Source organism: Chelonus insularis, unplaced genomic scaffold, assembly GCF_013357705.1.
Source record: "Chelonus insularis isolate UGA/USDA-ARS -01 unplaced genomic scaffold, ASM1335770v1 contig_131_pilon, whole genome shotgun sequence".
In the NCBI taxonomy this organism is placed as follows: Eukaryota; Metazoa; Arthropoda; class Insecta; order Hymenoptera; family Braconidae; genus Chelonus; species Chelonus insularis.
Window position 1 is genome coordinate 1,082,261 of NW_023276372.1, and position 16,021 is coordinate 1,098,281.

The 16,021-nt window shown below is 30.5% G+C and overlaps 5 protein-coding genes across 6 annotated transcripts; 4 read left to right on the plus strand and 1 right to left on the minus strand.

Moving 5' to 3' along the window:
- The first annotated feature begins 316 nt into the window (after positions 1-316).
- Positions 317-2,034, plus strand: LOC118073503 (tumor protein p63-regulated gene 1-like protein). The gene is made up of 6 exons (XM_035094034.1): positions 317-719; positions 809-1,016; positions 1,096-1,272; positions 1,368-1,472; positions 1,555-1,688; positions 1,765-2,034. Exons 1-6 carry the CDS (start codon positions 632-634, stop codon positions 1,950-1,952), a joined length of 900 nt encoding a protein of 299 aa, XP_034949925.1. The 5' UTR covers positions 317-631; the 3' UTR covers positions 1,953-2,034.
- A 418-nt stretch (positions 2,035-2,452) lies between these two features.
- On the plus strand, positions 2,453-5,395 carry Arl6 (ADP ribosylation factor-like 6). Of its 2 annotated transcripts, none has more exons than XM_035094056.1 (3): positions 2,453-2,657; positions 4,736-4,915; positions 5,026-5,395. In XM_035094056.1, the coding sequence occupies exons 1-3, from the start codon at positions 2,465-2,467 to the stop codon at positions 5,238-5,240; spliced, it is 588 nt and encodes a 195-aa protein (XP_034949947.1). In that variant the 5' UTR covers positions 2,453-2,464; the 3' UTR covers positions 5,241-5,395. The 2 variants fall into 2 exon arrangements, with proteins under 2 accessions (XP_034949947.1, XP_034949937.1); XM_035094046.1 differs by having other exon boundaries at positions 2,465-2,564.
- LOC118073484 (uncharacterized) lies at positions 2,646-5,054 on the minus strand. The gene is made up of 5 exons (XM_035094009.1): positions 4,993-5,054; positions 4,516-4,593; positions 3,961-4,454; positions 3,576-3,902; positions 2,646-3,499 (listed from the first exon to the last, which is right to left on the minus strand). The coding sequence occupies exons 2-5, from the start codon at positions 4,586-4,588 to the stop codon at positions 2,771-2,773; spliced, it is 1,623 nt and encodes a 540-aa protein (XP_034949900.1). The 5' UTR covers positions 4,589-4,593; positions 4,993-5,054; the 3' UTR covers positions 2,646-2,770.
- Phm (Peptidylglycine-alpha-hydroxylating monooxygenase) lies at positions 5,395-7,798 on the plus strand. The gene is made up of 2 exons (XM_035094022.1): positions 5,395-5,811; positions 5,875-7,798. The coding sequence occupies exons 1-2, from the start codon at positions 5,692-5,694 to the stop codon at positions 6,763-6,765; spliced, it is 1,011 nt and encodes a 336-aa protein (XP_034949913.1). The 5' UTR covers positions 5,395-5,691; the 3' UTR covers positions 6,766-7,798.
- A 1,362-nt stretch (positions 7,799-9,160) lies between these two features.
- On the plus strand, positions 9,161-14,593 carry LOC118073275 (probable serine/threonine-protein kinase nek3). Its single transcript, XM_035093676.1, has 3 exons — positions 9,161-9,415; positions 11,806-11,899; positions 12,297-14,593. Exons 2-3 carry the CDS (start codon positions 11,821-11,823, stop codon positions 14,321-14,323), a joined length of 2,106 nt encoding a protein of 701 aa, XP_034949567.1. The 5' UTR covers positions 9,161-9,415; positions 11,806-11,820; the 3' UTR covers positions 14,324-14,593.
- Positions 14,594-16,021: the final 1,428 nt, after the last annotated feature.

Below are 16,021 nucleotides of genomic sequence, written 5' to 3' on the forward strand. Positions count from 1 at the left end.
TCTACTTTCTTTATATTGAATGTCTTTAAATTATTGTATATAATATCAGAGATATTTTATGAAAATAAAAACCTTCACTGCACAATTTTTGTTATTATTCATTTTCCTATGTCTGAATAGGTTATATGTCAATGTATCGTAAGAAAAAATATTTGACGATAAAACGATTAAAAACAAAAATATTACACGATTGGCATAAAATTTGTAAACATCTTTTTAATTCTAAATATTTACAAAATAAAAAGGAAAATTTGAAATACATTCAAGGTTACAATCAAAGATCGCGCCGAATGGCGTTGGTTTTGTATCAAAATACTTACCATTTTCATTACGTCTATGGAAAAACGTATTAGATTAGTTCATTAGATAAGAGAAAGAGAGAGGGGGCTTTCTATGTTATTTATTTTTTTGAAGGCCATATTTGATGATCTGAAAACAAATATTAAACTCCAATATCGGCCTCATATGTATTTAAATCATCATAATAAATGTTATTTTTGTACGCGTGTACAAATCTTAAAAGGTTTCACTCATGGTTGAACTTCTTTCTATTGGCTTATCTATTGTTAAAGCATACGAGCGTACTAGTGGAAATTGATTTTTAATAACAGTTAATCAAAAAAATAATCTAATGTTGGACCATAATCAACTGGATGAAATTCCTACGATGAATTTCGAGGCTGCTACGTTAAGAATGTCAAAAGAAGTCACCGATACTGGTATTTATTCAAACTAAATATTTATTTATATATTAAACATAATTAATTTTTTATTCATTATGTTTATTTGTTGGTTAATGAAATTACAGAGACTAAAGATGACATTTACTCACAAGAAAATAATAATAACGCAGCCACGGCAAAAACAAATATTTTGAGTATTCCCTTTAAACATATTGATGTACACACATTTTTTTCTGATAGAAATGAAGTTGTAGAACGTGCAATTAAAGAATGTCAAGAGACACTGTCAACTGATCAGAACGACGAAATTGTTGGAACTTGGTTATTAACAGAGTAAATAATTAAATTTTTATTTATAATGAAGCTTACTAGGAGAATGGGTTTATCATATTTCTAATTTTTTTGTTTACAGAATAAGTTTATGGGATACTGAAAAAGAACGAATGGTGTTATTGACCAAGAATGCTTTGTTTTCAATTAAATATGATTTTATTTCATTAAAAATTCGTGAATTCCATCGAGTCCCATTGGCAGAAATTGACAAAATTGCTTATGGAGAATTGGAGTACCCAGCAAAATCTGTTGTACCGTAAGTAATTTTTATTATTAATTATTATTTATTTTTATTTGAAGTAATTTTTATTTCAATAATACTTGACAATTGATATATTGAATTTTTTACAGACGTTTGAATGGCTTTGCTGAAGGTTTATCATCAGCAATCCATTGTGCAGTTCGTCAGCAATGGTCTTCCATAACTTCACGATCTGAAATTAATTTTGAGCCTAAGTATTGATTAAAATTTATTTAATTAATTTGATTGTAAATATTCATTTCAAGTTTTCCTAATTATAAAATAAATTTTCCACAGAAAACGGAACATGTTTGGTGTTAGATTAATGTGGAATAAAGGAAAACCGCTAAGTTTCGATAAGAAATGGAATCCATTTGCCAAACATCTTCCTATGGTAACTTATGCTAGCCATCCTTTATATTGGCATAAAGGTAATAAATATTAAATTATTAATTAACTCCATTTTAAAGAGATTCAAATCAATAACTATATTTTATTTATTTTCAGACTCTAATGATGAAAAGACACGTTTTGATGTTGATGATTTTTACGCAGTATTAAAGAATCTCTTAATTGATCGATGTGAATTTATTAGTACTCCTCTAATTGTTGAAAATTATGTAGGATTAGGTGCATTATTACACAACCGAAATTCTCTAGGATTCTTTAAAGTTCGTGGCAGAGTTAGTTTTTAAGAAAACTGTTGAATTATGGGTTTTGAATGATCTGCATATCGATCTGATGAATTTTACTCTATTGATAAACGAAAAAAAAAAACATAATATATTCGTTTGAAAATGTGTTGTAACTATTATGAAGTATTTATAAATTGATATTATATTCAAAAAACATATTTATTTGAAAATTTTATTAATAAAAATAATTATTGGCAATGTGAAATATAATAAATTAATTTAATAATCATTATATGATACATTATATTTTACAAAATTTTATTTTAATCGTAGAAAAAACGTAGCTTACTATCATGTAGAAAAATATTGATCGTTAGGCCTCGTGAAATGTACATTTTACTAATATTATAGCTGTATCTGTAGTTGTTAATTATCGATTTATTACACAAAGCACTGAAAAGTTCTCGCATTTTTTGGCATTCAAAAGCTGTTTTTATTCTAAATAATATATTATTGAAATATGTGTCAAGTGAATATTAAGAATTATTAAAATAAACTACGATACAAATACAATGAAAATCATGAAAATGAAATTGTTTAATCGTTTAACCAATGCCTTAGGCCTTCGGAAAAAAGAAGTTAATATATTAGTTGTGGGTCTCAATAACAGTGGTAAGTCAACGGTCATTAATCATTTTAAACGCGAGGACGACCGTTGCATAGACATAGTGCCTACAGTCGGGTTTAATGTGGAAAAATTTTCATGTAAGTTTTGCGATCATGGGTCAACATCTTAATATGACAGTATTTTACATTTAATTTCATCATCACTATATGAATGTTTTATCTACAAATGTTTTTTTTAATATTCGAATATATCACTTTTTTCTTGGACTTCTTCGGAGACGTATACCTTTCGCCTCAGCTGTGTCAATAGATTCAGAAACTATTGGACTCAAATTCAAAGTCAGTTGTTTCGTTCTTTTTATTTTTCCAACCATAGGAGTACTGGTATACGTCGTTTTTTTATTCAAAACAGAATTTTCTTTTGCTTGTGATTTTTTCATAATTGGAATTTTAGAAGTTTTAAGATTCAATTTAGCTTGTTGCGATCGTGTACTAATAGTCGAAATATTTGCCTGTTTCTCAGGAGATTTTGTTGTTATGCTTTTTTTTGTCTCTTGTTTTGCCTGTTTTTGAGTATTTTCTCCCTGAGACTTTTGAAGATGATTTTCTACAACATTTACAGGCTCAGAAAATTCTACATTTTTAGCCTCATTGCTTTTACTAGAAATATTTCTTGTATTCTTAGTCTTCAGGTTGACTTTAGGTTGAATCATCTTTGATGATGGTTTCTCTTTAGTAACTTTTAATTTTTTCACTCTTGGACGAGCTACTGATTTTTTCTTAGGCACAGTTTTAATAACTGGTTCATTTTCTACATGCTCTGAATCATCACTACTCTTCTCCAAATTCACAGAATCAACACTTATTTTTTCCACTGGTTTCGTGTGCTGATTTCGACCCCGCTTTCTCTTTTTTGCACTGTATTTGAAATCGCTGTCACTCTCTGAATCTTCATTGTTTTCTAAAGCTGTCTTGTTACTCTTGAAAAAAATTTAATTAATTACCATACAAGAAATCTCTTCAAACTGAACAAAACAATACATTTCTATAACATACCTCTAATACTTGGTCTTCTTCTGTAGTAATTTCTGGTTCCCATTTAAAAATGGGATGTGATTGATTTATAATGGAATTATAAGCATCTTGCAACATATCTTTTTTAAGTTTTTTTGAATAGTTACGAAAATGCAGAGATAATTCCTCAGATGGTGAATTAATTTTTAAAGTGTGAGGTCTTACTGTTCCAGAATTATAAAATAAATTAACAGTAAAGTTCATCTTTTGATTTGTTTGCTTGTTCGTTACTTGATTGAAAATGATTACAATTGTTAAGTACCCGAAATTTGATGTAATTTGACAGTTTTTTGTTGTTGCAAGACATTGCTGAAATGAGTCATGAGTTATAAAATTTTTGAAATTGGAACAAACTTATGAAACTCACCTTAAGTTGATCAAATTGTTGCTTTCGTTGCTCATGACATAAAACATGTCTTTTACAGTTCCTTAAGAATGGGATAACATGAATTGGCTGTTCCAATGGTGTTTCTGCTAAAATATAATCAATTGTAATACCAATCGGCATCACCCAATGTCCTAACGTAACTTTGTCATCTTCAACAAAAAACTGAACTGCAGAACTGTTTCCGTCATTTGATGAAGCAGATACATTGAAGACAAATTCATTATTTAGCGATTTTGTACAATAAAGTCCTGCTAATTTGTACAATTCATACTCCATATTAACATTTGAGAGGATTCTTTTTGAAGATAATGATGTTGGGAAGTCAGAATTGAAACTAATCAATTCATTTTTATTTTTAATTTGAACATCGCCGTATTTTACGGAATTTAATGTGAGTTCAGCTTCATTAACAAATTGCTTTAGTTCGTTGATTTGCTCCAGTAATGCTTTTTTTTCTTCTTCATATTTTTTCTCTGTGAGAAAAATTATTATTATAAATAATTTAACTTAATAAGATGTTTTACATTATCATACTTTCGTTCTCGATTGTTGAATCTTCTTGATTATTGTGGGCTTGAGTATTGTTAGACTCACTTTCATTCTCCATTTGTGCTGAAAATAAATTAAAAAATATTTGTCATCTACAGCTTATCATAAAAAAATAATTTTAATATATTTTTAAATGTTATTTAATACTACAAAATGTAATGTACTCTTTCAATCATTTGAAAATCGTTTTGCTTTTTTATTACAGTTAAAAATGTTCACTTTACTGCATTTGACATGTCAGGACATGATCGCTACCGATCTCTATGGGAACACTATTACAAAGATTGTCAAGGAATTATTTTTATAATTGATAGTAGTGATAATTTACGTTTAGTAGTTGTAAAAGAAGAATTAGATATGCTTCTTCAGCATCCTGATATAGCAAGTATGCTGATAAAGAAAAAATTAGTTTTCCTTAAATAGTGTTATAGGTTATATATACTTGAAATAATTTTACTCTACCTATTAAATTTGCATTTAATCCTCTATCGACAGGTAGAAAAATTCCAATGTTATTTTTGGCAAATAAAATGGACCTGCCGGATTCTTTAACAACAGTAAAACTTGTTGCTGCACTTGGACTGGATAGAATTCACAACAAACCGTGGCACATTCGAGCAACAAATGCCGTTACTGGAGAAGGATTGCAACCAGCCATTGAATGGCTTACTGATCAAATTCGCGATATTTTTATCAATAAAAAAAGATAATATTGTTAATTATACAGAAACTTAGAGAATTTTAGGTACAATTATTTATACTGAATATAGGTTATATTTTTATTTACACTTTTAAATCTGAAGTTTTCATTGTTTACTTGAAAGAGGGCGCTCAATACGTATTGTAGTGTTTAATCCTATCACTAGGCGGCTGAAAGTTTTTTTGTATGTTGTTAAAAATATTAATAATAATTTTGTAATGTTAATTGTGAATAAATCAGTTTAATCAATATAATATAAAATTATCAATTAATAAACATTCCATTTAGAATAATTTTTTTTATGTAGTTTATTGTTACGATATACATTTGGAAGAATTTAAATTTCCAGTGATTCATTGACGTCATTCCTTGGAATCCTACGCGTTTGTTATCATATTGATCACGTCATTCGAGTGGCAAGTGACAGGTGGATACAATTAAAAACATTCCAAATTGTTATAATGAAAGAAAAACAGTATTATTTTATATTTTTCATAATTGTTCTATTTAATATTAAAAATGCTAGTTGTTACAGTATTGATAAATATTTAATTTCTATGCCAAATGTTAAACCGAACATTGTAAGTATTAAAGTAAAGTAATATTTAACCAGCAGTTTGTAATTAATTTTATTATTTTTTCAGCCTGAATTATATTTATGTACTCCAGTTAAATTAAATACCACTAATACATATTATATTATTGAATTTGAACCAAAAGCATCGATGAATGTTGCTCATCACATACTCCTTTATGGCTGTAAAACACCTGGATCAGCAAAACCTGTTTGGAATTGTGGAGAAATGAGTAAATCGGCTGATGATGATGATGATACAGCAAGTCCTTGTTCAGATGGATCAGAAATTTTGTACGCATGGGCTCGAGATGCTCCAAAATTAGTCCTACCAGATGGTGTAGGTTTCAAGATTGGTCAAAAGTCTCCAATTAAATATCTAGTTCTTCAAGTTCACTACGCACACGTTGAACATTTTCAACATGGTGAAACCGATAATTCTGGAATTTTATTGCATTATACTCAAAAACCTATGAATAAACTTGCTGGAGTCTATTTATTGGGAACTATGGGCCGGATTCCACCACGATCTACAGAATACATGGAAACAGCTTGTGAAATTAAAGAAAACAAAACATTACACCCGTTTGCATATAGAACACATACTCATTCATTAGGAAAGGTTGTCTCCGGATATTTGGTTACTCCCGATTATAAATGGATTGAACTTGGAAAAAGAAATCCATTAACTCCTCAAATGTTTTATCCGGTTCACAATAATGTAACTATCACAGAAGGTGATACTGTAGCTGCTAGATGCACAATGTACAGCACTAGAGATACTTGGACGTCAATTGGACCAACAAATAACGATGAAATGTGTAATTTTTATTTGATGTATTATGTTGAAAATGATGAACCACTCGAAATGAAATATTGCTTCACAAGAGGACCTCCTAACTTCTATTGGCATCTAAGTCGTCTTCAAAATATACCTAATCGAGAAGCGTCTACTTTGTAGATAATCATGTTTTAAATGAATTTATTTATTTATTTAATTGAACTAAATTAATTATCAATTGAAAAACTTTTGTTTAAAAGGAGAAAAATATATCATATAACGGAATTGACGCATTTTGAAGTAAAGTCGAAGCACAAAGTTTGTTTATTTATTTATTAATGCCAAGGCAAAAGTCAATTGGCAAGAGGAATATACAAATATATATGACAAATAATAATAGGGAAAAATTGTAACAAGATACCACCCTAATTTTAACAATGTTAAAAAGATCATAGCAATAACTAGAGATCGATATTATGATAAAAGCTATGAGCACAAGTAGAAACACAAAGTTGTGTATTCAAACATAAAAAGCAATAAAAAAATAAAAATGTATTTATCTCCTTTTAAGCAAAAGCTCAATTGAGTATTTAAAATATGAATTATTGAATATTTATGCGCAAATCAATATACTTAATACTAAATGTGATCATTATTTTTAAAAATATTTATATTTTACGAATTAAATTTAATTGACATCCATACATACGAATTATACTTTTGAGAGATAAAAAATTATTTTTAATTTTATGAGTGTAGTGTTTTGCAATTAGTGACGAAATACTATTTTTTCTCAGAAACAATTTACTTAAAATTGATTCAATGTGTGATTAAACTCGTTATATTATTTATTTTTTTACGATATTTTTTAAATATTTTTTTTTCTCTTGTTGTGTTATTACTCTACAATTTTTAATTTAAGTTCTTCCATAAAACTCAAATGGCGCTAATTATTGTTAATAATTACTCCAAATTAGTTTTAATATTTTTCTGACTATCGAATCTCATATCTATCACTTGATGTGGTACTGAATAATTCCTATTTCTTAAATAATTATATTGCAAATAATATTTATATATAAATATAAATATATATACGTATGTGTGTATGTTTACATTAAATATATCATACTGTATGTGGATAAAAAGTGTGTAAACAAAAAGTGCGGGTCAATATTTTTTGTCTTAATATATACAAGAAATTGTATTTTTCTCTGCTATCAAAATAAAAATATTGTATATTAAATTGACAAGAAACATGTTTGAATAAGTTGAAATAGACATGCGTACGTTCTATCATCATCTATTGATTATTTCATTGATAAATAATTCTTATCCAACAATCTAAAATAGTAATAAAGATGATGATGATGATGATTAATTCGGAAGTTGGCAAGAAGACTTGTATATATCTTTTCTGCGATCACGACCCACTTGTCACGATGTCAATCGATGGAATGTTGGTATTTGAAATTTCCTGGTCTAGTCTTCTTCGATCACAGCAACAGCAGAGTACCACGAATGAAATTGAGAGAAAACCGGTTAAACCTGTCGGTGTCTTTGGTCATTCGTTAACGAAGATTATCAGAAAGAACTCACATGTAAATCCATCGTCATTCATATCTGCGAGAAGCTTAACGGAATACGCGTAGCAAATTACTCACCATCTCCTTTAAACAAACAGAAAGGAAAAAAAAAGGATAAGTATTAGTTAGTAGTAGAAAAAGCATAGAAAGCGTAAGCCGATTGGAAATAGAAATAATATTTATTAGTATATAAATAATATATTTAGCGGTTTAATTAGCTATGATTGGATTGACAGAGGTATACTATCACCGACGAAAGTAAAATTGGGTTGTGAAGCAAGTGATGAAGTGAACGTCACTCATTAGTCGCGTAATCCCATACGACTTTTGATGTGTTATTCGTTTCTCTTTCATCTGATTTATTAATTTATGATATTATTCATTTCCTTAATTATTATTATTCAATATTCAACTAAGAAAACAAGTCTTGTTTAATAAATAATTCAATGCTACGATCAATCAAATAGGTTTCATAGTGTAAAGAATGTCTTCTGTCCAGGAAAACGATAAACAACCAGACAACTCGAAAGTGAGACCTCGATCACGTTCACGGCCAACTCTCCCAGAGTTAGAGACTTGGCCTAAAACTCATTAAATATATTTAATACAATAAATAAATATGATTCTGAATAAATTAGTTGATGATTAATAAAGTATTCTTCACAAGCTAAAGCACTTATAATGAAATAATTCAAGTTCATCCCTCTGAAACAAGATCTTCTTAGTTGGTAAGTAGTCTAGGCAGTTGAAATATAAGCGTGAAATCTTCTAATCAGTTCTTGGTCTTTAGTATGTAAGAAGATACTGATGAATGGAAAAAAAAGTGCATTGAAGTGAAGGATGTACACGTGGGGCGAAGGAAAGTCGCGATTGGTTAAACCAACTGGATATCCGATCACCAGAGCAAGAAGACTCCAACCAAACTACCATCCACTAAGAAGAAGGTAGAATTGCCGGCCGGCCGGCAGTCAGTCAACCGTTCAGTTCTCTCCAGCACTTTGAGCTCTACGCAACATTTGCCAACTGATCAACTCGCGCTTGATAAAAACTATCAATCCATTTATTCACTTATAATTATTATTCATTAGCTATTAAATTTCTTTATTTTATACTTATCCAATGCAGACATGATTCTGCACGAAATATCAAGTCGAACTGTTTTTCAATGATTGATTGTTGATTATTGTGAGTTATCATTTTTCAAGTATCAGGAATTCAACAACATTGTATGGTTTAATTTACAGGTTAGTTTGAATTTTAACTCACTTATTAATAGACTAGTTTCATTATTTAATCATAATTTTAGGTGAAAGAGAATATTATTCATTGTTTTGCCATGACAATTGTGCTGATCCGGTTCTTGAATGTTTATTTTTCGGACTAGCAAACGATAGTGAAACTCCACTTCTCTCTCGCTTTCAATTTATTTTATTGTATCCGTTACTATCAATCACAGTTATTCATTATTAAATGGAGAATGAATTTTTAAAAAAAAAAATGGATATTTTGCCATCAATCAAAGTGTCTTGATCATGATTAAAAATCGTTTGGATTCTTGTCACGCTTGACACAACTGGTGATTTTTTTCGCGTTTCAAGATTGTCCCACGAAATTTGATGGTAGTGAAGAGGGCGAACAGGCAGTTTGTCTTGCATACGTAATGTTTTTTAACTAATATATAGGTCGCAAATATCGGGGCATACTTAACTTCTTAAGAACCGAACATGAACCAAATAGGATAATGGAGTTTTGAAGGGGGAACAAAAATGCACACAAGTGTTTGTTGCATTTTTTTTGTTTAACTATTGAATTTCAAAGTTTACAAGTTTTGTGAAAAATTTTCAAACTGTTAAATTTAAATAAAAAACAAGATAAAGGGCAAATTTATGTCCCCACAGTCTTGAGGCTGGGTTGAATTGGGGTATAATATCACCTCACATTTTTTTCCACAGAAAATAATTTATTTATTGGTTCTTTTCAAATTAAGAATAATTATAAATGATCTAAAAAATGGTATAAAGGGTTATATACAGTTTTGTAAAAAAAACGCAGTGATAAAATTATAAGAATGATTTTAAAATGAATGGCTGATGAAAACTGGGTTCGCCATGACACTTGGTGAAAAATGACTGTTTTATGTTTTTTATTTATTTTAATTGTTACAAACTTATTTTAAAAAAAAAAAAAAAACGCGTGTGCAACCCTAGAAAAATGTCTCGCCTTTTTACTAAGATTTAAATCGTTAAAAAGTATTTATTTTTGACAGAGTAATCTGTGGAAAAAAATTTTCTTTTAAGAGGTTAAATTTCGTCGGCTCAGAGTGTACCCCTGCTACATTAATCTTTAGAACCCATTCTCCTAGTTGGACTCATTAAGTAAAGACTATCATCATTGTTCTATCCTTTTTAAAACAAATTTTTCGGTTTAAATTAAATATATTTCAATAAATATTCAATGGCGGTAGGGAGATTTGCACTTTAGCCGACAATTTGTGACATTCGTTTTTGGATTGACATGATTCTTGTTACCATGTAGTTGATGATTATATTAATTTACTCATAAAGTACGTAAGAATGTGGATGAATATGTCGAGTGAGAGAGTTAGACAAGTCGCGAAACTTGGGGCCACGCTGTCTCGAGTCTCTCAAGGATGAAACACGATATAAACTTTCAGGCTCGTGCTCGAAGCAGCTTCTACCCAATAATTATTTGCCCATTTTTTTTCTCTCGCTTTTCCTTGACTTTTAATGCAGTATTTCAGTGATTCACTACATGATATGTGAGCAATTTAATTTTTTCTCAGACCACCTGAACTGAATGGGAACAAGAAATTTCTGGGAAATCGAATTTTTAATATTATATATGAAAAGAGAGAAATAACTATTTACATCCTGATAAAAAAATTGAAGGGACTTAAATTCCCATTACTCAATGGCATTGGATATTTAGTGAAAGTGGTCCATGATTTTTGAGTGTGGGAATATGATGCTTGGACACAGTTCGTGCCAATTACTTGGTCATACAGCTCGTTGATCTTGATTTTCCGTGGGTCTGAAGTTGAAGGCGGCTTGATTCAAAGTAAATTTATATATCTTTCTTTTTTCTGCATGCAATACATTATACATATGGGGGCTGAGAACGCGTTCGGAAGAGAAGATCGATGCCCGCAGCATCGTCTACCGTTACCACGTGCTCAGTTCTCATCATAAGCGCACCGATTCAATGGACTTGTTTTCATCATCATGCCATGTACGGCACAATTTTACATAAATCATTTTTCTCAACTCTTTGAATCAGTTAATAATTAATACAATTTTTGGTAACCAACATAAATTGGTATCTACTTTTAATTATTATTATTCATTTAATGCAATAAGTTAGCATCATAGATTAAGATCGTGAACTTGAGGTGAAACCGTGTGACTTAGTAGTAGAGTTACTGTTAAAGACTTTCTCGCGGAAGCCGTTTAGGTTGTCGGAAATTTAGCGTTCGGTCCTAGGAAACTCGTTTAGCATCGTGAAAGTATAGCTGGCAAGGTCATCAGGGCTAATCGGGAAATGCTGTGACACTTTTTTCACAGTCGAAAATAAGTTAAATCATTTACCCATCAATTTTGAACTTTCAATGTTACAGATATCGTGGAGAACGATGTATTCAGTAAGATGGTTCTTGCTTTTACTTTTCAACATTAGCCAAAGTTTTTCAGCATCGTTTGAACTCAAAGCAGGTAAGCTTTTATTATTTATCTAGATAAGAATATTTCTCTATAGGAAAATGAAAATGGAAAAAAAGTATGGCCTAAAGAGCTGAGTGGAGAGTAGGCACACACGTTTGTACACGCCGGGTCAGTAGGTCACACTCCACTTGGTGCTAAGAGCCCTGGCGTTCGTCGCACGTTCCCAGACTGTTACTAAATGCCTACACGTCGGGTCGCATGTACCAATGAATATGTCACGAGTTTACAATAAGTTTTGCTAGTCACGTCATCATTCTAATGCTAATACCACTAGACTTTCCTGCTTGATTATTAGCAAAAACTAACACGTCAACATTATCTATTATTTCTCTTCTTAAACTTAATTATATTAAACCTACTAACTAAATTCTTCTTTCATTCTCATTAGGTCCCAATGACACCAGCAATAGATCACGAATCTTTTCTCCCAGGATGGATTATGATGAATGGACACCTTTGGGTCGTGGTGATCCTTTGAAGAATGATCCAACCTTTGATTATGTTCCACCAGTTTTAGATCGTGTTCAATATTGGTTAGATTCTCAATCAAGCACTGAAGCATCTTCTTCTAAACGTGACATCCTGGTTTTGGGTGTTACTGCGAAGAAGACAAGTCCTAAAATTCCTGAACATTTTTTTAAATTCATTGATGCTCCCAAGTTTAATAAAAATCAACATGAGTCCAGTAATTTTCGAAAAGACTTTACTGGTAGCACTGGAGCTGAGCCTCCAAAAATAGTTCGTGTGACCAAGTTCAGAGGCGGCAATTCAGCGAGCCCACTTGACCTTAGAAGCCAAAATAGAATTCAATCGATACCAGCAAGCTATTATGCAAGCCCTTATTACGGCGAAAAGATGAAACATTTTACTATGATGGTTCCACCTCCTATGATGAATCAGGCAATAAATCATCAGTTTGGTGGGCAAACTGAAGAAACGCCTATCTCTTTATTACGTCCTGAAATAAATCGAGAACATTCAAATTCACATCCTTTAATTTCTCAAGGGATTTCTAAAGATGTTGAACAGTCAACGACTTCTGTTACATTTGATAAATCGAATCTTGTCTATCAATCAACACAGACCTTTGATTCTTGGACAGCAGCTAATTCTAATCATAATCCATCTATTCTTTGGAACGAAAATAACCATAAATCTATAGAGCATGATGAAGATCATCAAATCGCAGGATCAGTTAATCATGAAGTTGTAGTGAGTCAGAATGCAAATATTATTGTCGATGAAAGCGAAGAAAATGAGCAAGTTGTTTTAGGAAAAAAAGAAACTATTTATACTCCTATATTTAATCATTCTGATTTAAATAACAATAATAAACAACTAGAAAGTGATGATGAAAAAATGCACATTGTTTTACCTAATATGCCTCCGGCAAATGATGAAGTGAATAATAAAACCATGGTAACAGTGATAATGCCAACTAATTATCCATCTTCTTCAAATCAATCAAAAACTTCAAATAGAAGTGAAGTTATTTCTACAACACCAGTTCCTTTGAATATTTCCATGCCAACTAGAATGCCTATTTGGAAACCACCTTCTAAAGCACCACCACAAGCTCTTTCGAAGAGACCTGGAATGCTGATGATACCTAATAACAACAATAATATTCATAGACCTGTACAAAAACCACCTCACGTACCTTCTAGTCCTCCTGAAATGATCATGATGCATTCAATGACTATGAACAGAATGCCAAGTGCTTCTATTCAACCAATGTTTCCATCACTTTCACCACCTTCCACTTCTTCAGTATTTTCACCACCAGCATCATTCCATCGTCCGGAAAATATGATCGACATGATTCGGCCGACCACAAGCGTACATTCACCACTAGCTATGCTTCTAGATGCTGAGAATATTGAGAAAATGACAACAGCTCACTCGTCAAGTATGAGACTAGATTTGCCGTCATCAACATCAGCACCACAAGCTTCCATAACTCCTTCAAGTATTAAAACAACGTCAGATCCTACCTTTCCTCATGTCAAACAATCATCAAAACCAAACTACAGCCCTATGTATCTTATAATTCAAGGCCACTCGAAAGTGAAAACTTACAAGCCTACAGTAAATAAGTATGGTGTACCAGTAGAAAATAATGCCATTGTCGAGACAACGACATCCCGTCCAATCTCAAAGTTTGAACAGTTTGTTAATGACAACACAAGGGTTGTTCCGACTGAGAAGACCATTACGAAGAATAATCATGAGGTGAAAGCTAAGGAGAAACGAGTTGGACATGACAGTTTACTAAGTTTTGTTGAGAGCGGTTTGAGTGCATTTACTGTACCATCATCATCATCATCATCATCATCATTACGATTAATGGACGAAGAATACAATAGATTTCATGACGACTTATCAGTTAAAAAACAATATGGAAAAATGAAATAAAATGATTTAAGTGATTTCGTGTATAGAGAGGCTCACATTTATAATATAGAATTAAGTTAATGATAATTTTCTTGGATGTGCCAGTGCCAGTATGAAATTTTTTCAATAGTAATTATTTTTATTATGAATTCGTATCATTAATTTTATGGCCCTGTAATTATATGTAACTCATTAACACTAGTCTTACAGATACGAGTTACCAAACATGTAGAATATGCTCTAATCTAAAAAATATTCTTTTTTAATTTGTTTTGTAAGCTTTAAATTTATGTGCCGTACTTATTGTTATTTTTTTTCTTAATTTTTATATAATTGTTTAAATATGTAATTATCATATTAATATTAACAGTTATTTGATACAAAAATCTAACTTTGTATATTGAATTAATTGTTAATTAATTTATTTTATTTATTTAAATATATATGTGCTAAAAAAAATTCAATTTATGTATATGAATGAAATGTGTTAATTGAATAATGAATTTTTGTACTTATTATTGTACCTAAATTTTTTTTTTCAGTATATATTGTTCGAAATGCTGTTGTTTAATAATAATTGTACCTGAATGGTAAATAAAAATTAAATAAAAAAATTTATGAATGCTAAAAAATGGATTATCATTATCTTCATCATAATTCAATTTATTGTTGAATAAATTTATTGGAAAAAATGTCGGTTAGCTACGTGATTCCATCAAGAACTTTCTTTTTTGTCGGGAAAGTACCTCTAGTCGATTGGACATTGATGACAACTATTCGGCACATCACCTTATGCATTGTTATCATCTTTTGCATACTGAATAATATCAATATACTCAATTCCGACTTTTATTCAAGCGATATTTTTATTTAAAGCACGTGTTTTTTCAATAAGGATACACCATTATAGAGAACTAAGAGTCAACTAGACTGGAATATTTTCTAGTCAAAGCGAAATTCAGTAGAACAAAAAAGTGAAGAAAACAACGTCCCTGGTGACACTGTCTTGACAATCTGGAACGTGGTTGGCATGTCTACGGGAAATGCAGACCTCATTGCACCACTGAGGAAACTAGAACGATAGAAAAACTAACCCAATAATCCAAGTCGTCATCGCCTACTCAGAATTTATCCACAACCGGAGTCTTGGGATACCTGGAAGTCTTGAGCATCCTTTCTATTTTCCTTGAATTATGACAACTGGCTATGTTACATCTGATTTATTTATTCTATCTAATATTTTTATATGATAATAATAAATGTCATTCACCAGCTAAGTGATCCTTATCACCAGATATCATCAAAGTTATCAATTGATATCGTCTCGAAGAATCATGTGATGTGGTGAAGACCCTAGAGTTTATTGATTGATATTGGGAATTCCTACATACAATCAACGTTATCAGAAAAAATTCTAAAGGAAGTATACTCTTGAATACATAAAAAAATTCTTAACATCATTGAACAATTAATACCTAGATGTTTTTAATTGGCTACTGAACTATGAATATTTTTATAATAACCATTTTTAAGATCTAAATTATTTTAAAGCATTAGAAATAAAAACAAAATAATTATATTGATTATAGTTTATTATGTATGTATATATATCTTATTTAAATATATATATCAACGTAACAATTACAAGACTTTATCAACTAATTATTGAAGAATTATTAATTATTGATTACACGAATGCTTGTGTATATATATGTTACT